This window comes from Pygocentrus nattereri, chromosome 29 (assembly GCF_015220715.1).
Source record: "Pygocentrus nattereri isolate fPygNat1 chromosome 29, fPygNat1.pri, whole genome shotgun sequence".
Classification (NCBI taxonomy): domain Eukaryota; kingdom Metazoa; phylum Chordata; class Actinopteri; order Characiformes; family Serrasalmidae; genus Pygocentrus; species Pygocentrus nattereri.
The window spans coordinates 8,253,268-8,275,535 of record NC_051239.1 but is presented as its reverse complement, the minus strand read 5'-3'; the positions used below and the strand labels follow the sequence as shown (position 1 = coordinate 8,275,535).

General features: G+C 40.7%; 1 protein-coding gene across 2 annotated transcripts; it reads left to right on the top strand.

Moving 5' to 3' along the window:
• The first annotated feature begins 646 nt into the window (after positions 1-646).
• On the top strand, positions 647-21,895 carry rnf122 (ring finger protein 122). Of its 2 annotated transcripts, none has more exons than XM_017719698.2 (6): positions 647-1,057; positions 14,060-14,216; positions 17,802-17,847; positions 18,016-18,057; positions 19,343-19,422; positions 19,761-21,895. In XM_017719698.2, exons 1-6 carry the CDS (start codon positions 1,033-1,035, stop codon positions 19,873-19,875), a joined length of 465 nt encoding a protein of 154 aa, XP_017575187.1. In that variant the 5' UTR covers positions 647-1,032; the 3' UTR covers positions 19,876-21,895. The 2 variants fall into 2 exon arrangements, with proteins under 2 accessions (XP_017575187.1, XP_017575186.1); XM_017719697.2 differs by having other exon boundaries at positions 19,340-19,422.
• The last annotated feature ends 373 nt before the right edge of the window (positions 21,896-22,268 follow it).

Genomic DNA, 22,268 nt, shown 5'->3' with positions numbered 1-22,268 from the left:
TTTAACTTTTGTAGAAAGTAGTTTCACAAAGATGCCATTTTTCGTGATTCAGTGCCGTCTTCATAGGCATTTGAAGATTTGGGGCATGACTAAAACTGCGATTTCATAACTTACATTAGCACAATACATTGAGCGGCCCTTTGGTAAGCCAAACTGTGTTATGACTAATAAAATGACAACACACATGACTCATATGCCTGTGATCAGGGCAATACCAAGCACAACCACAGCCCACTTGGTTCAGTGACACTGGAAAAAGACCTTATTTGCCCCCCTCCTTTTCTTGAGTTTGAATGTGTTTTGAGAAAGTTAGCAGTGTTTTCCCAAACCCTGCTCCTGGAAACCGCACATATGTCTGCGTTTTGTACTCTATAACACGTTATTAGACTTATCAGCTAATTAATGAAGCCACCGCGAGGTTAAAAGCAGGTGGTTTAGTGAAGATAAAGCGATAAAAGTGGCTGCTGAGCTGAACCACAGCAGGGGGGGTTAATGAACACCAGCCTAGTCCAACAACCCGCTACTTCTTGTTTGTGTCCTCATGCGTGAATCCGATTGGCGGAGCCGAGGGATGCTCGGCGACGCTCATTGGCCCACTCGCACGCTCCTCACAACGGAGGGCGGGTCTTTGTCGGGGATCTGATTCAGAGCTCGATGGATGCCAGCGGTGACTGAACGCGCTCCATAGGCCCGCGTTGAAAAGCTGAAAAGCAGCCGAGCGTCTGAATCAGAGGCTCTTGTTTGGTTTTGGGGCTTTTTCTCTTCAGCGAATGTTCTCCCAGCCATATCAGCCCAACTTGCAGTCAGTCTGATAAAGGCTCTGCGCGGCGGCGCTTTCTTCTCCTTCCTCTTCTCCTTGTTGTTTGGGTCTCGATCATATCGTCCAGAATGGGGGCAGACTCCTCGCAGTGGTCCGGCTGGGTGGTCAGCGCGGTTGAAAGGCGAAGGGCATCGGCTCTCTGGATGTAAACAAAGCCGTTCTTCTTCTTTCTCTCTTTCTCCTTCCAGCTGGGAGAGCAAACGAGTGAATTGATGCTCCCCTTCCAGTGGTGTAACGGTAAGCTGGGCTGCATGAACATCTCATCATGACGTTCATCTCGCATCCCACGTTTTCAGGACTTCTTTATGGTCTTAGCAGTGGGCTTTCGCCAACGAGCCCCCAGTTTGACCTCACTGGTGGCCTCGACGCTTTATGTTTTGGTCCTGTTATCACTTTTGTCACTGGCCCAGCGGGTCCGAGGTGGTCCAGTAGGATCAGCTGTGGTCTTTGCCACTTTCCTAGTAGCGCACCCTTAATAAAGACTGTTCCTTAAGGGTTCTTCAGTAACTAAAACGGTTCTATGTAGAACCATGAACGCTCAAAGAACCCTTTGCATGATTAAAGGGTTCTTTGCATCGGGAAAGGGTTCAGAGTGCTGTAGGTGGTTCTGTATAGAAAAGGGTTGTTACAATGTGAAGTCTTTAACAAAAGAAGAACCCTCTTTGGTTCTATATAGAACCCTTTTCGTAAAGGCTCAACATGGAATCACACGCAACACATTCTCCGCTACTCTGAGGAATCAGTTCACCATGCAGAGAACCATTCAGTCATGCAAAGGGTTCTTTCAGTGTTTATGGTTCTATACAGAACCTTTTTTTTTACTAAGGAACCCTTGAAGAACCATTTTTTTAAAAGTGTTGCTCACTGCTGCTCATGAGCATTTTGAGTACTCTGAAGCCCAAAGTGATCATCATTACTCAGATCAGGTGGGTGTAGGGGTGGGCGATACGGCAAGAATGTTATATCCCAATACTTCAGTGCTGCGATACGCATCACGATAGTCTGTTTTTCTGAGGTTTAAAATGAAAACCTGCAGTGCCACATAAAAGCACTACTATAATAATAATGCTACTTTTACTGCTAATACTAATAATAATAATAACACGGCTACAACCACAGTGATTTTTATTCAACGTTTTAAAAACTGCAGTGCACTAAATCCTATTAAACACGCCTAATTAAACTCACCTTGTAATGTAATGTAGTCAATGAGTGTCTTTAAGCACTGAGAATATCCACATATGGTCTGAGAAGCATATTGTGACATAATTTGCCACGATAATGAACGAATATCATCATATTGCCCACCCCTCCATGGGTGATGGTATTTGAGATGTTAAAAGTGGGTCACTTAAATTGTTTAAAATTAAAAACAGTTCATAAAATACATGCCCAGTGTGTCCAAAAGTTTGTAGACACCCATTCTAATTAGTGTATTTAGCTACTTTTAGGTGCAGCCACTGCTGGAACCGGCGTTCAGTTGTGCAAAACAGTATTAACCATACAGTGAGACACTCTGGAGCAGCCGCATATGAGCCTAAAGTCACTATGCCCAGTGGCAAGCGTCAGCTAAAGGGGTATAAAGCCCCCCCAGCATTGGGCTGTGGAGCAACTGTGTACACTGGAGCGGTGGAGCTCCATTTTATGCGTCTGAGATGAAGCGGAGTGATCCAGAACTAATCATCCAACATCAGTCACTGACCTCACTAATGCACTTGATTGGGTGAACACAATCAAATTCCTACCATAGTGGTGCAACAGCTTCCTAGAAGAGTAGAAGCTGTTACTGCAGCAAAGGAGGACAAACTTCTTATTAATACCCTCGATTTTAGAAGAAACGCTGGATGATCAGGTGTCTACTAACATCTGGACATATAGTGCACATATGATTTCTCGCACAGACCCAACAAACTACCGTGCCCATGGTTTCTTCTCGTACTGTGACTCCACAAGCTTCTTCTTTTATATTTATAGGTCATTCCATATTGCTATTGCAAGTACTGATGAGACGCTTTCTCTCGGGGTCTGAATATTTCATGGGTTGCGCTGAAAAAGAGCACAAATGCATATTTTCGTCCTTGCCCTGCTGTTTTAAGAATGGGAAAAGCTCTGAGATTTGGACGACTGCACAGCAGTCCACTGACTCAATAGGTCTGAAGCAAAGTAGTCTTTAGAGTTCAGTATCTACACCATCTACGCTTTCCAGATGGATTTGGTTCCAGTGTGTGAAGGGAGTTCTTTAATGCACTTAGGGCCCTTTTCTCCTCTCGAAGTCCCACAGCAGGGAACCGGTCAGGCAGTAACTGTTGGAATTGACTTCTCTTGATTTCTCCTACCATTTCTAAAACTAGCCCGAATCCAAGTGTGTGGACGGGAGATGTTACAGAGCATTTAATGTGATCCTCATCATCTCCCTGCCTCTCATTTCCTCCAGACATATTTAGCTCTCTTAACGACTCCGAGGGCAAGTGACGCTAAGGAGCGACGATGCTCTGCTTAGATATGAGCGATGTCCTAAGAACAGGAAGCACCCATCTTTTTCCCCACTGCACACTACGTTGTCTTGGCAACATGTCGGAGCGCCTGGTTATATAGGTCAGCAGGCCTGCAGAATGAGCCCCGTTCATGGGTGTGTTCCACACACACGCTCAGCATGAAAAAAACTACACTGTAGTCGTGACTCTTCACCAGCCCAGGAGAACCTGCCTGCAGCAGCAGGGATTCTGGATGAAACTGCTGGATAGTGATCCCTGTTCAACAGCGACTATTAGGGGTGTAAAGATTGTAGTGATGCAAGTGGCCAATCAAATGCATTGAAATGTTAGATTAAAATAACAGTCATTAAATAGAACAAACTAATCTTTTATGCACTCGAAATCAGATTCATCCACTCTACACACGTACAAAGATGGCTCTTCAAGGGTTCTTTACCAAAGAAAAAGGTTCTGTACAGAACAATGAACACTGAAAGAACCGTTTGCATTTCAGAGGGTTCTTTGCATGGTGAAAGGGTTCTCGAGATTGATGGAGAATGTGGTGTATATGTTTCTATATATAACCTTTTTGAAGAGAGTTCTTCTATTAGCACCAAAAAGGGTTCTTTTATTGTTACAGGCTTGACAGCGTAACTACAGCAGAACCCTTTTTGGTGCTATATAGAGCCCTTTTCGAAAAGGTTCTATATAGAACCATACGCACCACATTCTCCATCAATCTTGAGAACCCTTTCACCATGTAAAGAACACTGTAGTCATGCAGGAGGTTCTTTCAGTGTTCACTTTCTTTATTAAAGAACCCTTGAAGAGGCTTCTTTTTCAAGAGTGTGAGCACAACCTATGTTACAAAATGTGGTTCCTCACATTTTGTGCAATTACACATTTTCACCAGAGAGGTCTCCAAATCCCCAAATCTGACGTAATGTAGCATTTTTGGTTTTCAGTTCTACTAAAAAAGAAAAAAGATTAAATAAGCTTATAGGGAGGTGTCAAAATCTAAGACTTCGCATATGATTGTAAAGGTAATGAAACCGAACAACAGTGTTTAAAAACGCTTTCCCGCACTCTTAAAACAGATGCGTTTAAACAGTTGGAGCAGCAAATCGTCAAAAATGTTGATAGTGTGGAGCTATTTGACTGGACAATGAGATTAATAATCTTTGTCCTGGCCGAGACCAAGGGGGCATACAACGCTGAAGAACATCTCCAGTACATCACTGAAAGCATGACATCCTGACTGATACCCAGAATACAGCAAAACAACAGAAGCAGAAAGGAAAGTTTCCATTAGCACAGAAGAACAAAACATCACAAGCAATAGCACAGAAGTACCATTAAAGTATCAAAAAGTATCAAAAGTAGCATTTCAATAAATCATTTATTCAATCACTTGACCAGCCATTCTGGGTTGTTGAGGACGTTGGTTTTCGTGGCACATACTGTAGTCTCCATACTGTCATAAGTTTATGTAAACTGCTTTAATTCATCGTCTGCTTTTTCAGTTCTGAGTTTGGAATTTTGGTTTCAGTTTTGACCAAGAATTTTGTTTTGTAGTTTTGAAACGATCGGAAAAGAGGAATGTGGAGTTAGTTCCTGAAGAATCTAAATTGAATTGAACTGCTGTTTGGTCCGAGATTACGACTATGACGGTATAACAGGGTAGAGTTCAATACACTGTAGAATAAATAGAGTTTTAACATGTAAAACGTTCAACGTTCTGTTCAAAACGTTTTATATGAAGAAGAAGGCTGTACGGTGGCTGCGCCTGGGCTGTAGCCTGAATGCCAGTTGCTGTGTGTTGTACTTTTTCTTGTTTTTTTGTTTCTGTATAGGTCATTCTGCTAAAGACCTTTTAGCTTGGACTTTAGCCTAAAGTCTTTTTGCTTTGAGTGGCCCTGTGGCTTAATTAAGTTTACTTTATTCAATTGATGAATTGACCCTTCCCTTTTGGCACTGCCAGAACAAATATACACTACTGAAACTTTACGAAATGCTTCAGAAGTTTGTGTTTCGGTTATGACAGTTTAAGCAGAACTCAAAAACACCAGTACATGACTCCCAAACTTGGCATGAAACAGCTGTACACATAAAATCTTTTTATTAAAACAGTAGTACTGCTTTAAAATAAGACTGCCTTTATAAGTGTTTATGAATGGCTTCAAAATAGTTTGTCCATGGTTATTAGTTAAGTCATAAGCACTTCATTAATTATTCATAAGCGCTTATAAGACAGCCAAATTGAGCTGTTACATCTGATGACTATGAATATTTGATGAAGCTGGCAGGTTTAATGCTGACTGATGAAGACAAAGTAAGATCAGTAAACATCGCAGTCTGACGTTTAACTGAATGAATGGAAGTTCGCTATTAGGCAAACAACAGGCCACTGTTGCCCTTTTTATTTAGGTGTTGCAAATACTTCTTCATGATTTTAAGGTAATTAATAGCCGTTAATCAAGTAATTTTAAACTATTCACAAACTCTTTATGAGGGTAGTCTTATTTTAAAGTGGTACCAAAACACTAAAAGGTTACGTAATTGCAGAAACTTTCTGTTTCGGTGGTGAAAATGCTTAATGTTTCACATTGATTTTCAGACTTTGATGCAATTTTTCTTCAAAACAATGGGATCTAACTGCTCACCTTATGGCTGTGAGGGACAGGGATGCAGTCTCACTTTAGAGTTACCTGCTCTAAACTACAATTAACCACGATTGAACTCCATTTTGTCGCAGTAGTGACTTTTTTTTTTTTATAATTTAAAAAATGAAATATTACATATGGTAAATTCAAATCTTCCAATTTCACACTAAAAGCAAATGGAAAAGTTCTTTAATCACACAACATTAGAAAAAAATATAATGCATAATACAGCGTAGAAGGCAGAGGTGTTATCCACTACACTAACCAACCAATAGAGTGGACAGTGAGTGGACACAGTGTTTAAAAACTCCAGCAGCTCTGCTGTGTCTGATCCACTTGTACCAGCACCACACATACTAACACACCACCACCTTGTCAGAGTTACTGCAGTGCTGAGAATGATCCACTACCCAAACAGTACCTGCTCTGTGAGGGTCCATGGGGGTCCTAAATGCTGAAGAACAGGGTAAAAGGGGTAACTTGGACTAAAAATGGACTACAATCTGTAACTGTAGAACTACAAAGAGCAGCTATAGAGTAAGTGGAGCTGATAAAATGGACAACGAGCGTAGAAACAAGGAGGTGCTCATGATGTTATGATATTATGAGTATTTAATGTGTACCACATTTGGCACACTGTTATTTGAAAGCTTCTATTCTTGTAGAGCTCTGACCTTAATTTTAGTGCATTAGCTGTAGTGGACAAACACATGTGAAGGAATGGAGTGAGGCCAACATCATACCAGTTTTTTCTCATATTGATTCTCTGAGCAGGGAGTCCAGTTAGTCCAGCAGTGGAAGTGACTCCTTTGTGTGAAATTTACATTAAGTGACAATAGTTTTGTTGTCCTGCTGGTGCAAGTGTCTTTAAAGTGCTGGAGATGAAGACCAAACAAAATAAGTAGGTAAAGAAAATGGATGTTTATTGAATTTTCTCTGAACAGACCCACTTGAGGCGTGTTCCCAAAGTCTGCCTCTGCTTGTGTGTGTCTGTAGACTGACTGTAAACACTGCTCAGCCAATGTTTCTGCTTTTTGCATTTGTCCCTCTTTGCTGTAGTAACAGCCTCTGCTCTTCTGGGAAGGCTTAATGAGATGTTGAAACATTGCTGTGAGGGTTTGATTACGGGAAGATACTGATGTTGGATGCTTAGTTTTGGATCACATAAACCACTCCAGCTCATCTCAGAGGTGTCGGCTGGAGCTCCATCACTTCAGTTCCACTGCTTCACAGCCCAAGTCCCTAGTTGTCCCTGATGCTTGGTATTGGGCATGGTGACCTTAGAGTCTTGTGTGGCTGCTCCAGAGCATCCCATTCTATTGGTCAGTGCTTTTTTATAAAGACAGCACATGCAGTATATGCAGAATTGAACTTCTGTGTCAGCAGTGAAAGCTCCCTAAAGCAGATGAATTCATAAGAAGTGATAGTTTGATACTTTGCTGGATGGAATACACAATTGAAAATGTAAATCTTGGCAACAAAATGTCCTTTTTTTCAGCAGCACCGTTAATTATTATTTACTCTCAGCAATGCTGAGTCATTTTTTCTTGTCATATTACATGTACCGTATAGAGTACCAGAATGCAGACTGCTGTGATGGGCGTCAAAACACTTGCTTTCTAACTTGCTTAGATGTAGATCCTCCCATGCTATGCAAGATTTCTCCAGTGTTTCCGATCTCTGGCAAGGGTTTTGGCGTCATCACATGGAGTTTTTAGTAACATCTGGTCTCCACGTGTTTTGGGGGCGTCCTAGTTGACGTCTGCCACCCGGGGGGGTTACCCATCTCATTGGGATCCGAATATTCTCCATTCCAAGGCCATGGCCTGATGCTGGGGTATTTGGAAGAGGTTGCTCTTGACCTAGTCTGAGGGGCAGGGGTGGGGATGGGATGGATGTCTTGCTTGCCACCGTTGCTGAAAAAGATCCTAGAGGAAGCACTGTGTATATATCTACAGATACATTTCTGCATAAACGTCGGAGACCATTTATTTATTTCATTAATTTAATTTAATTAAATTAAGTCAAAAAAGCCATTAAGTACAAGTTATTAATTTTTTTAGGAGATACAATGAAGTACATGATACATACATAAAGTATTCGCTCACTCATCCGTATCATTGAATTCAGGTGTTCTGATCACTTCCATGGCCACAGGTGTATAAAACCAAGCCCCTAGGCCTGCAGACTGCTTCTACAGACATTAGTGAAAGAATGGGACACCCTCAGGAGCTCATTATTCCAGCGTGGTACCGTGATCGGACGCCACCTGTGCAACAAGTACAGTCATGAAATTTCCTCACTACTAAATATTCCACAGTCAACTGTCAGTGGGATTATAACAAAGTGGAAGTGATTGGGAACGACAGCAACTCAGCCACTGATCTAGAGTCCAGTGGTGGCGCTTTACACCACTGCATTTGACGCTTTGCATTGCGCTTAGTGATGTAAGGCTTGGATGCAGCTGCTCGGCCATGGAAACCCATTCCATGAAGCTCTCTATGCTGTTCGTGAGCTGATATGAAGGCCACATGAAGTTTGGAGGTCTGTTGCGATTGACTCTGCAGAAAGTTGGCGACCTCATCGCACTATGCGCCTCAGCATCTGCTGACCCCGCTCTGTCATTTTACTTGGCCGACCACGTCATAGCTGAGTTGCTGCCATTCCCAATTACTTCCACTTTGTTATAATACCAAGACATTTGACTGTGGAATATTTAGTAGCGAGGAAATTTCACGACTGGACTTGTTGCGCAGGTGGCGTCCTATCATGCTGGAATTCACTGAGCTCCTGAGAGCGATCCATTCTTTCACTAATGTCTGTAGAAGCAGTCTGCAGGCCTAGGGGCTCGGCTTTATACACCTGTGGCCATGGAAGTGATTAGAACACCTGAATTCTATGATTTGGATGGGTGAGTGAATACTTTTGACAGTATAGCGTGTAATAGAGTTAAAAATTAATAGTGAACTAAGGCCCAATCCCATTTCTTATTTTTAGCCCTGCACCTTGATTTCAAGTGTCATCTTGCCCCTTGGAGCGGAATTACAAGGGGTAGTGGTTGGAATCTTCCCCTATTAAATTGGAACTTTTCTTCATTAACAGCTACTACCGCTGCTCTGTAGGCGACCCTGTCAGTGTGCAGTGACAGCAGAGGAGGGTAAAGCTCTGCTGGGCTTTAGTCACATTTAGGACATCATGTGCCTTCAAAGACGGGGGGGAATTATTTATTATTGCCCATCCCTAATTCTTCAGTGATGTGAAGCTGAAGTCAGCTATTCACCAGCTTTGTGCTTTAATCTTCCCATTCCACCTTAAATGGTGCAGCAGTTCTGAAGGCTGAGGAAGATACACACCAGAATAGAACTGCTCCACTATTTAAAGTGAATCGGGAAAATTAGGCATCAACATACTACTAGCAATTTTTGTGAAGCTTGTTATAAAGAAAATAAACCATAAAACATTAAAACCCACATTAAACTAGGATAATACAGGTTATTGTGATTTTTTTAGTGGGTTTCTTTGGTCGTTCGTGCAGCCATCTTGCCCGTTTTTCTTTTTTTTTCCTCATATCACTACGTTTGGAGGGAGTCTCTAAGAAACCTTTGTTTGGAGGGCCATGAACACTTCGCCCTACCCCCACTGTCTATATCATGACACCCTGCCCCTAGGAGTGAACGTGCTAAACGGAGGGCTAAGGGCTAAGCGGTAGGGGGGTAAGGGAAATGAGATTGGTCCTAACTTTCAGAAGCGTTAGTGGGCTTGTGGCATGCATGTAGCATTATTCATGTTTTGACTGCTAAACAGCCTAATGAGTCAGAGGATCCTGGGACGCTCAGAGGGAAAATGTATAGAAGACATACTGGCTTTGGAACCGTTTTGTTCACCACAGGGCTCAACACGGCGATTTCACACTGTTCCATACAGAAAACAGCTTAGATTCAGAGTTCTTCATATGGGCATGACATGAGCATGAAATGGGCCAACAAAAGCCCGGGAAGGATACTTAGTGAGCAACGTCAAAAACGTCAGAGGCTGTAGGCTGCATTTCCCAGCTGGATCAATCAGATTGGACCAGCTTTCAATAACGTAGTGGCCTAGTAAGGCAGCCCACCTAGACCACTGTCACGCTTTGGAGCGAAGCTTGTCTTTGTGTGAATATGTGTGTAGTTGTGTAGGAGAGTGTGGAGGATATCTGTGTATTTCTGTTGCTTTGTATGGAGAGGGAAGTCAGGCCTGGCTCGCCGCCAGATGATCACAGATGTTTTACAAAAAAAGCGAAGGATCCCACCGCAGATCAGGAAGAGCCACACTCACACAAGCCAAGCTGAAGCCTGCAGCCTTCTCACGACTTGTTTATTATTGAGGGAGAAACATAATCAACAAAATCTCTATTAGTTTAATTACAGTATAATTGAGGTATAATAATCCATCAGTGTCATTGTGATGGGCTGATCTGAAGGTGCCACTTCAGCTGCATGGACTTTGGGAAGTTATAATACAATCGATTCCATAGTAACGCCACTTCAACTTTTTTGAAGCTCATGCTAATATTTAGGGGCCCAAGAGAGGCAGATACACATTTTTTTCTAGGTAGATTGTTATTGCTTTTTTGTGCACACAATATACATGTACAAAGTATGTCCTGTGAATAACTTACCAATGACCATTAAATGGGCAGTGCATTTGCCAAAATTTATGTAAACTATGAAGTCCTAACCATCAGTCATGTGTATACATGAGAATTATCACCAATCACAAGGCTAATGTATGTTGTTTCCCTACAGTCTCTCTGTGCTCAAGTCAGAGATGCTTACCAAGCAAAAGCTAGCAACTAAACGAAAGCTAATGACCAAGTAAAAGCTAACAACAAAGCAAAAGCTAATAACAAAGCAAAAGCTAACGACCAAGCAAAAGCCAACAACCAAGCAAAAGCTAACAACCAAGCAAAAGCTAACAACCAAGCAAAAGCTAACAACCAAGCAAAAGCTAACGACCAAGCAAAAGCCAACAACCAAGCAAAAGCTAACAACCAAGCAAAAGCTAATAACAAAGCAAAAGCTAACGACCAAGCAAAAGCCAACAACCAAGCAAAAGCTAACAACCAAGCAAAAGCTAACAACCAAGCAAAAGCTAACGACCAAGCAAAAGCTAACGACCAAGTAAAAGCCAATGACCAAGCAAAAGCTAACAACCAAGCAAAAGCCAACAACCAAGCAAAAGCTAACGACCAAGTAAAAGCCAATGACCAAGCAAAAGCTAACAACCAAGCAAAAGCTAACGACCAAGTAAAAGCCAATGACCAAGCAAAAGCTAACAACCAAGCAAAAGCTAACGACCAAGTAAAAGCTAATGACCAAGTTAAAGCTAACAACCAAGCGAAGGCTAACAACCAAGCAAAAGCTAACAACAAAGCAAAAGCCAACAACCAAGCGTGAGCCAGCAACCAAGCGTGAGCCAGCAACCAAGCGAAAGCTAACAACCAAACGAAAGCTAATTTACTTTTTTTACTTTACTTTCATTTACTTCTCTAAAAAAGTAATTCTGGAAATTAATTCATACATAGGTGTAATTCTTGCTATTCATATTTTTATGCATTTAATCAAAGGCCTTTAGACAAAATAGCGTTAAGATTATGAAAAGCATACATTTAATCAGGTGTATCTAAACCCCAAAGCTTTTGACTGCAACTGTTCACTGAGCAGAAAACTGTTTTGGTCGTTTTTGGTGATTTAGTGCATCATATTCCTCGTACAATTGACTGATGATTGTCTCAAACCTGCAGAGGCGAGTTCAGCATCTGCTCTCAAAAGTGACTGATTCCTCATCTGTCATGAGTCATGGAACACCTGCTTGTTGACCCAGGATATCAGCAGTTGAGCTTTAAGGACCTGCACTTTATTTTTCATTATTTCTAAGGGTGCAGCAGTGCTAATTTTTAGATTTAAATTATTTTTTTCATACTGAAATGAGATTTTTACAAGTTTTTAGAGGTCATCTTTAATTCTGTACAGACTGATTTGGCTCAGAAAAGTTATTTCAAAAGATTGCAAAACAATTGTTCTTGTGCAAAACCGTGATCTTATAAAACGGTGCAGCTGGGCTATAAACAGCATGGATAAAACCACCATGGATAAAACTTCACACAGCATGCCTTTAATGTTATGCCCTAAAAAGAAAACTCCTGAAATATCAGCACAAAAGCATAATTAAAATATAACAGTCTTTTGAGTGCAATTTGCTCCATAAGCCCCACCTTCTTTAGTCTGATAGATTCAGGTGCCAAATTTTAATCATGGATTAAAACACATTAAATCGGATCCCCTGAAAAGAGACTCAACTGTATCTCTGATACATGAGTTTACCAACACATGTCAGGCTCCAGTCCTCGCAGGCCAGAACACTGCAGACTTCAGCCTCATTAAACACACCTGATTTAGCTCATCAGCTAATTAAGAGTCGATACAATGTTTCAAACATTTATTTACAATTTTGTACTGAAAACTTTACTAGGGATGTAGCGGAAGTCTCCCTGGTATCAATTCCAAAATATTCCCGATTTTTTTGGAAATCAATAAACTAGGACACCTTCTAAAAAGGATTCATTTAAAGGCTCATTATGGAAGGTTAATCTAAACTAACTTAAAATAAATGCAAGCACTTTACTCACCCAAATTATTCTTTTTTTCAGGAGAAATATATGTATAGATTAATGTAAGGCACGTTATTCAGTAACTGCGTGAAATAAATGTACGTTTTTATTTTATTTATTCATTTATTGTAAAAGTTTCCATGAAATTAACAGAACATGTGTTTTATGATCACACATATTGCTGTATGCTTACAATTCACTGCTGAAAGCCAAACATCTCCGACGCTCTTTGTGTTATTTTATTAAAGTGATGTTTCCAGAGCAGATCACTGAAGAGACGCCGTCTGTTTATAGTTTAGAGCCCAGATTTGGGGAAAAACGGGTCGACTTTCAGTAGAAAGACAAACTGAGTTCAGCTTCTTTTATTATAAGGGTTTAAAATGACATCACCATCTATTTGACTGGAGAGAAGAGTTACAGCCTCACACGACGCCCAGCTTCTGAATGTAGCTATGAAATATGAAAGTTATGAAGAACATGATGAAGAATATGATGAAATCACTTATGTCACTCTTGCAGTCACTGTACTTTTCAAACAAAAACAGTCTGAAAATGCTCAGAAGTACAGATAAAATACAGGCTTCGCTGTTACTGCTACATAGTTTAACGCATCGCTCAGTCTATGAACTGAAAGGCTGCTTCAGTCATGATTGTGTAGCTTTTTCGTAGCGTGTCTTAAAATGATGGTTCGACTAAAAACAAATAATAATAATTTACATGATTTTCCTCTCATCCCTAATATAGTTGATCAGCCAAGACGTTTGCTGTCCAAAGTTGGCTACTTTAGTTCAGCTCTGTGTAACTGTTCAAAACTCTATAAAATGCCCCCCCCCCTCCCAAACACTGGGCCTCATTCACAAAATATTCTTTCTTTTAGTCTACGTCAGATTTATGACGTGTTTTTAAACTGCAGAATTGTTCACACCTTAGTGCTCTTGAGTGCGTAGATTCTGTTCTTAGCTGCGTTCTTACCTGCGTTGGCTGGTGAATGACGGCCCACTTTTTTGAGGCCACACTTTTGTTCAATTGTATAGATAACCGTATGTCACACTGTGACAACTTAAAGGGAAATTCCATCAATGTTTAGGAATTTCTGCATAATTATCTCATTTGAATGTAAACATCATCATTAAGAGGGTTTTGATGTAAAGTGGTTCATTGTCGACAAATGTACAGACTTTTTTTTACAGTGGTGGTGATAGGAACCGGGAGTTATGATGGCTGTTTTAATAAGTGTCCAAATTGACACTGAACATACTGTACATATGTTTTCTGAGTGTTCATATGTAATGTTGATAATGATTGCTGTGATTATTATATGTAATGTTGAAAAACCTCACCTCACAACAACACAATTCACCACCATACATGGATCAAAAAGTACATTTTAAGAGTGAATTTTAGGCCAAATTTGTTTTTTATGAACACTACCACTGTGTTTGTCTCTATGTAGGGTGCTTCTGCAGTTTGGGACTGATCTACTCCAATAGGACCTGCACTATGCCGCCTGTCACCTTCCAAGACCTGCCACTCAACATCTACATGGTCATCTTCGGCACAGGCATCTTCGTCTTTGTGCTCAGCCTCATATTCTGTTGCTACTTCATAAGGTAAACTACACACCACAAAACAGAAGTTTACTGATGAGCTGAAAACACAATGGTGTGAAAAGCACAGTGGGCAGGAAGTGAGGCGACAGGGGACAGGAAGTTGCCACACTCACATCAGTAGACGCAGAGTGACCCAGGTCATTTCCACCCCAGCACAGCACCACTTGGAGCAAATGTGAGGCTATTTTAGTCTGCTGTGCTTTTGTATTGTTCTTTGCCCCGATAGACTCCAGAACACTTGTGCACATACATAACGTACCTTGTGTGTTGATGTAACAGTAATTGCACGACCCAGTCACAGTTTTTAGTGCCCTCAAGTTCTATTCTGTCCATTTCTACTCTTAAAAAGATGGTTTTGGCTCTAAAATCTGATTGGCTGCGTCATGTTTTGAGCCATTGTGTATAAGACTGCACATATCAATTGAAGTGATGGGCTAAGACATGATGGAAGGTGCTGTATAATGCCTGACATGCCATCCTCGTCATCGGGAGGTTTTTTTTTTGATTATTAGATTCTTGCAGCTGAAAAGGTTACGCCAAAAAGTCCTCCTCAACATCTAACATTGCTCTGACTAGCTCCAGTGTTGGCTCTAGCATTAGCTCATCTGAAGTTGTAGCTTCCATTGCTAAAACCTCCAGCATGTTTTTAGACGTGAAAACGTGACGTTTTAGTGTTAAGCGGCTAAACGACTGTCCTGGTTTGATTAATGTGAACGTGGTTTCCAGAATCCTTTTTTTGCCCACTTTAAATTGGCCTACATTCATATTTTGTAAGTTCCAGTGGACATTTTGTAAAGCCAGTTTATTCTTAAATGTAAAATGTGTGAAATGTTCTCTGCTGTGTAGTTATAACTTTCATTTTTTGCTCCTGAGCTTTTTAGTCAGTATCACAAAATGCTACGACATAGCCTGAACTGAATGCTTGATGGATGTAGCAACAGTAACTATGGGTCAGTTGTTTAGTGTAATTATTATTAACAACAAATTATTGGCCTGTGAGTAAAATTTGTATTTTATGATATTGTATTTAGTGGCTGTATAGATACATAATTTGTTGAGGCTTCCCCACAGCAATCTTTGACGGAGGGATCAGCAGTTCTTCACACTTTCAGCAAATAAACACATCAAGTCAAATTTTTCCATCCATCTCATTAAAGGTGTTTTCGTAATCTTAAAGAAAGTTTGATATAAAAGTTTCATAGTTTCACCCTTTAGACTGTATGTAGCTTCAGCAGACTGTACTGGACAGTGCTCACAGGAGATAAATCAGGAAGTATGTTTACATGTGCGCAATAATCTGGTAGCTGTAGAAAAATCTGACGGTCTACATGAATCAGATTTCTGCTTTTCAACCAATAAGCTTAATCTGACTTTTAAATCTTACTCTGATCTAAGAAATCAGAGTGTGCTGTTTACATGACAGTCTGAATAATCAGATAACTGCAGAAATGTTATTACGATTGGATCACTGGGTGCAGGTAATCACACTCAATGAGCAGCAAACGAACAAAAGCAACACAAAGGTGGAGCTCCAGTTCCTCTGGAGAGCCTCCACTGTAGCAAGAATCCACAAGCTGTATGAACGAGAGGGAGAGGCTAAAATCACACAGGAGTTGGAATCACTCACTGTATGTGTTATATAGGATATATACACTCATTGGTTGGAACATGCAGCCACTGTTGCTCTCAGTGGATGTCGCTGATGTCACTTGGAAAATGGAGTCATTCTGTGAAAATCACACCTTTTATGTTAAGAATTATGTGAAACCTGCGTTCACATGATGAAATTGATGGTATTGAATTGTGAAAAGTACTAAGTACATTCTGATGATTTTTTTTGTTTACTCATATAGTTATAAATAAACTGCTTTCTGTTTAAAAAAATAGAATTTTTGCTAATGAGACAAATGTGACTGATCATAATTAACTGTTCTATTGTTTGACAGCCGTAATAAGTAGTGAAGTTGATGTTTATGAATGTATTTGTTTCCATTCATTTTCTAAAAACATTTCTTTTAAATTCTGTATTTAACATATATTTTTGAAATGAGAAAAGTGTGAACAGCTGTTTTAAGATAAACTGGCTGCTTGTTGGATTAGTTTTAAATGGTTTTGGTCACTTCATCGTTCCATATCTGTTCTTGGAATGGGGGGTGGGTGAGGGGACATCTTTGTAAATAGGGGTACCCAAACATTCGACTGCTACTGTACATAACCTGCTTAAACCTTTATATGTCGGCTTGTGTTTGGTTTGTAATGACAGGCCCGAATCATGAGCACTTGATCTCAGTGAACGCTATAATGTGGCTGATGAGATCTCGACTCCAAAGTACCTCTTGACCTTTGAATCACGCAGTCGAAGAAGTGCCATATTTGACTGAATTTAAATTTTGGTTGCATTTTTGAGTGATTGCCTACAAAAGCGCTGAGAGATGTAAATGAAGGCATATTCAAATGAGGTCTCTTGATTGGAGAATCGGCATGCCAGACACGCTTGAGACTTCACGCTGAGACTGGTGGCTTTAATCAGTGAATCATAAGTCAAGTTGATCCCAACACTCCAGTCTACTCTGTACTTTACTTTGAGTATGACGCATGTCAGTTAGTGTCAGTGACTCATGCTGTAACACTCTGGTTTGCTGCTTCATTTCAGTTTCTAATCAGAATCCCTCAGTCTGTGTTCAAAAGCACATCTTTATGTGAATGTTTCTCAGGAGCTCTAGCGACAGCTGGTGGTGGTAGTGCACATTGCATGGGTATGAGAAAAAAGAGGGCAGATGGTCTCTTGCCAGATTTTATAAAGATGTATTTTGGTAGAGAACACATGTATATGGTAGTACTTTAATGCACTGTGTTATATTTAAAGGAGAATGCCACCAGACTTTCAACATTTCTAAATAATTCAGTTGTTGAGTTGTTAAAAAGTCACTTAGAGTGATTTGATGTGAAACGGTTCTCTGTTGAAAAACTTACTGATTCAGATTTCTTTTCAGTGGTGGTGATAGGAACCAGGCTGTGATGCATGTATAGGCATTTTATGTACTATCCAAAACTAGCAGTCAACCTACATGAGTGTTGAGTTTTTATTCAAAATGTTGATGATGGTAAAATAGCAGTAAATCTGACAAATAAGTTTTCTTTGAGAACTATTTTGCCTTACAACAACCTCCATGTACCTCTCTGCCTTGAATGGATTAAAAAAAAATACCTTTTTGGCCAAAATATTAGCTCAAAACTATTTTGAAACAATGTCTCAGGCATCAGGCAGCATATCCTTAACTGTCTCAGGTATTTTCTTCTGCCAGGTAGCTTATAGAGGCATTAAACCTTTAGGACACCTGGTTCCTATCAAGACCATTTGGAATAATTTTGACTCATCAAGTTTCTCTAGAACAGAGCGTTTCACATCAGACCACTCTGAATGACTTTTTACATCTTAACAATTTAATTATGTACATATTTTGGAAAATTGGTGGAATTTACCATTTAGTACAACCCAATTCTAAGTATCTGTTTCTTTGCATATAGATACCATCAAATGCGTATTTAGTGATCAATGTCTCTTTTCCTTTTTGTCTCCATCAGTAAATTGAGGCACCAAGCCCAAAGTGAGCGGTTTGGATATAAAGAGGTACGATAGTCGCCTAAGAGGTGAAGCATGAAAAAGAAAACACATTACTGTTGTCTGAATGAATGTTATTTTGAAGTTTGAAAAGATATCCTTAAAGATTAAAAGAGCAGAAAGTAAGACTTTCACTCTGGGTTCACATGAGAGCTTACAAAATGTTCTGTCTTACAGGTCATCCTGAAAGGGGACACTAAGAAGTTGAATCTTCATGGGGTAAAGAAGATGCAGATACTATATAGTAGATTAGGAGACAGATATCATACACTGCACTGAAGTGTTTCAGTATTTGGAATCACTGTTTTCAGTAATGCACAAGTGTGGTTAGATATAAATGAATAACATGAGTATTAAGTATAAAGGTATAAATCTAATCTTAAGGCAGATTGATTATGGGTTATGTATGTGTGTGTGTGTGTGTGTGTGTGTGTGTGTGTGTGTGTGTGTGTGATCGGCCACTTCATTAAGTATACCTCCTTGTTTCTATGTTCTTTGTCCATTTGATCAGCTCCACTTACTGTATAGCTGCACTTTGTAGTTCTACAGTTACAGACTGTAGTCCATCTGTTTCTCTGATACTTTGTTACCCCCTTTTACCCTGTTCTTCAGTGGTCAGGACCCCCATGAACCCTCACACCACCTGTGGGTGGTGGATCATTCTCAGCAGTGCAGTAACACTGACGTGGTGGTGTTGGTGGTGGTGTGTTAGTGTGTGTTGTGCTGGTCTGAGTGGATCAGACACAGCAGTGCTGCTGGAGATTTTTAAACACCTCAGTGTCGCTGCTGGACTGAGAACAGTCCACCAACCAAAAATATCCAGCCAACAGCGTCCTGTGACCACTGATGAAGGACTAGAGGATGACCAACATAAACTCTGATTTCACATCTACAGGGTGCATCAACAAGATAGGTGTGTCTAGAGTGGACAGTGAGTGGACACAGTATTTAATAACTCCAGCAGCACTGCTCTGTCTGGTCCATTCGTACCAGTGCAACACACACTAACACACCACCACCACGTCAGAGTCACTGCAGGGCTGAAAATGATCCATCACCCAAATAGTACCTGCTCTGTGAGGGTCCATGGGGGTCCTGACCACTGAAGAACAGGGTAAAAGGGGGTAACAGAGTATCAGAGAAACAGATGGACTACAGTCTGTAACTGTAGAACTACAAAGTGCAGCTATACAGTAAGTGGAGCTGATAAAATGCATAATGAAGAGCAGTAGATACATTTGGTGAAAGTGTCTGGCTGGTGTACGTATTTAAATGTATTCTTTTATATATTATTTTCTATATAATACTTATTTTACTGCCTGGCAAATTACGCATGAGAAATGCTTATATGCCAGTAAAAATGCTTTAACATGGAAGACTTGGTTTCTCCAGCCCGTCATGAAATCAAGACCAGATCTATTTTTTTTGTTTTTGTATTTGTGTCCTGTGAGAATCATTCGATTCACTCTCTGTACCTCTGTCCGTTTGTCTCTCTCCACAGCAGACGTGTGCCGTGTGCCTGGAGGACTTCAAGGTGAAGGATGAACTGGGTGTGTTGCCATGCCAACATGCCTTCCACAGGAGGTGAGTCACACTATAGATGCTTGTTGGGCCTTTGTCTGAACTGACCACAGCTCCACACCTGAAGACTTACATCCCTCTTCACCTGCACTATCCGCTGACGTCAGCTGAATACTTTAAATTTCATTTTGCCTAAAAGGTCTGAAAAGGTCGCTTAAGGTCACATAGGCTTTATTACAGTCAAAATAAAAGCTTCCTTTCTCTGTCTCTTAACAGTCTTAACCCTTGAGTGGAGTAACGTAAGCTGTCCTGCATATTGTTGTGTTTTCTCTGATCTAGCTGATCTTTCTTTGGGCAGCGACAAATCTGTATGCATTTTCTGTGTGTGTGTGTATTTTCAGGTGTGTGGTGAAGTGGCTGGAGGTGCGGTGTGTGTGCCCCATGTGCAACAAGGCTCTGTCTGGAGCCACTGAACAGCACCAGAGTATAGGCACCCTGCTGGACGAGCTGGTCTAGAGCCTTCTAGAATCGGACAGAACTGGAGGCACACTTGGGGTGGGCAGTATCTCTCTATGAAGAGACCCTTAGAGCACAGAAGTGGCTCCTGCCCAGTCCTTCTGCTACTCTCTTTAACACACTCTCACATTTGACCTCTGACTCCAGTTTACTTTTACCAGTAGATTTGACTATGATCTGCTGGACTTTGACCAGCACTGACCAAGTCTCGAACTCAGACTGTGAGGCTGAGACTGGAACTCTGACTGCAATGATTTCCACTAGGGGTCCAAGCACCATGTGAAGAAACAGGACCAGCAGAAGATAAGCAGCTTCCGGATCATTCCAACACCCAGTCTGGACACTGCCGCTGAGTAGACCACTGCTCGGTGTGGACACTGCCATTGAATTAACCACAGCTCAGTGCACTTTGCCCTGTGGGGTCCTACACAATGTTGTGTGTTGCGTGTTTGTGTTGTTTTGTTTTGTTATTTTGTTTTTTTATTGCTATCTGATCTGTCTCTGCGCCGCCCACAGATGTTCTTTAGTAGTTATCGCCGGTAGGTGGACAAGCTTTACAGGACATTAGGAAGAATTCCATTCCATTTGTGGTGAGTTATTCATTTCAAATTATATGTATTTGTATATGTCTGAAAGGTCCTCCTGTTAGTTTAGATCATATATGGTTTTATTTTGACAAATATTCCAGCTACAGCTAGCAATAGTTATAGTATATTACACACAATTATAAGCTAAGAATCGCTCAACCAGTTTGCGTTGAAATTCCTGTATAATAAGCCGAGTAATAAGCCTTTGTCTGTAATAAGCCTGGGATGTCAAGGGGTTAAATTAGCCACCGCAGCAGTACAAAAGTCAGAGACCACCTTCAGAGACCAAGTCTTCCAGTCAAAAGATATTAAAGGGAAACTCCACTGATTTAGCAAAATTACTTCATCATTCAATGGTGTAGATGCAACAAAATCATTCAGAGTGGTTTGGTGTGAAATGCGCCTTTCTAGAGAAATGTACAGTCGAAATTGTTCACCATTGTAGTTCTAGGAACCAGACGTCTGTATGTCTACACTACAAATATCACCATTTTATCTGCTATCCAAAATAACCAGTGAGCTTACGTGTGTCATAAGTTTTCATAAGTCTGATGATGGTAAAATAGTGCTAAGTTTTCTTTGGGTACTATTTTTCCTTACAGCGACCTGCATGTATGGCGTCAAATCCAATTCAAAATTCCCAAGCGAGCAAAACCACTCTTGCGCGAGGAAAACCACCCTCGCGCACATGCAGTTACTCATGCAGAAGCAGAAGCCCTCGTGCAGAAGGAAATTAGCTCTGTTCCTTCTGCTCGCTGTTCAGCTTCTGCTGGTGCAAGAGTTTAATTCACTTTTGACAGCTGTGAGCGGGTCCTGCCATATCATTGTCTACTACTGATTTCTGGGAACTGTGTTGTGATTGGCTGGTTGTCAGTGATCATCAGAGCTTTTGCTGCATATAAAAAAACGGGAACAGGCCTTTCACTCTAGAAGACGACCTTCATAGTCCTCCAGTGCAGCCACCTGTACTTCTGGTTTTGTGAATGTTCAATGATCATGATCAACCACTCAGGTTTTCCTCGTGTAAGAGCGGTTTTGCTCGCTTACTAATTTTGAATTGGATTTGACACCATACTGCGTGTATCAAACAATGCATTTAGAACCATTTTGTGTAATAACTTAACAGGATGTAGGTTTTAGAGGCATTAAATGCTTCGGACGTCTGGTTCCTAGTGCGGTTATGGTGAACAGTTGTGACTCAGCAAATTTCTCTAGAAAGGCACATTTCACACCAAAACACTCTGAATGATTTTGTTTATATCTAAACCATTGATTAAGTCATTTTAAGCGATTAAGTCATTTTGCAGCATTAATTATAATTCATAATATTTTCAACATCAGGATGAAAAACAGAAAACATTTTGCTGCTGTTGGATCAAATCCTCGTATCTCCAAGATGGTAACTTTACAGGAGAAGGGGAAAAAACCTCCTTTACTTTTATTGTAAGTCAGTGGAACCAGATGTTTTTCCAAGTCATTTTGGTCCTTTTCTTTTGGTCCAATTATCACGAAATTTACACACAATGTAAAGGACGAAAACTGAAAAATTACAAAAATTGGAGCAGCGATTTAAAAGAAAATTATACAGAAGCCTCAACAACTACATTGTTCAGTATTTAATGCACCTTGAGCTTTATTACAGCTTCCACTCTTTTCAGGAGACTTACTTTCAGTTTTTCTAAGAAATCTGCAGGGATATTTTTACACACTTCCAAAGTTCAGTCTTGGAACGTGGCTGCATTTTTTGCAGTAATCCCAAACACGGTGGGCGGTCAGTCCATCATTCAGCTTCTTTGTTTGGTGAGT

What these genes read in the sequence shown, in the direction of transcription:
- rnf122 (XM_017719697.2), top strand. Translation starts at nt 1,033, where the DNA reads ATGCTCCCCTTCCAGTGGTGTAACG. An exon ending in CCCCTTCCAGTGGTGTAACG is followed by an intron (nt 1,058 to 14,059) that starts GTAAGCTGGGCT and finishes GTCTCTATGTAG; the next exon opens with GGTGCTTCTGCAGTTTGGGA. An exon ending in AGCGGTTTGGATATAAAGAG is followed by an intron (nt 17,848 to 18,015) that starts GTACGATAGTCG and finishes TCTGTCTTACAG; the next exon opens with GTCATCCTGAAAGGGGACAC.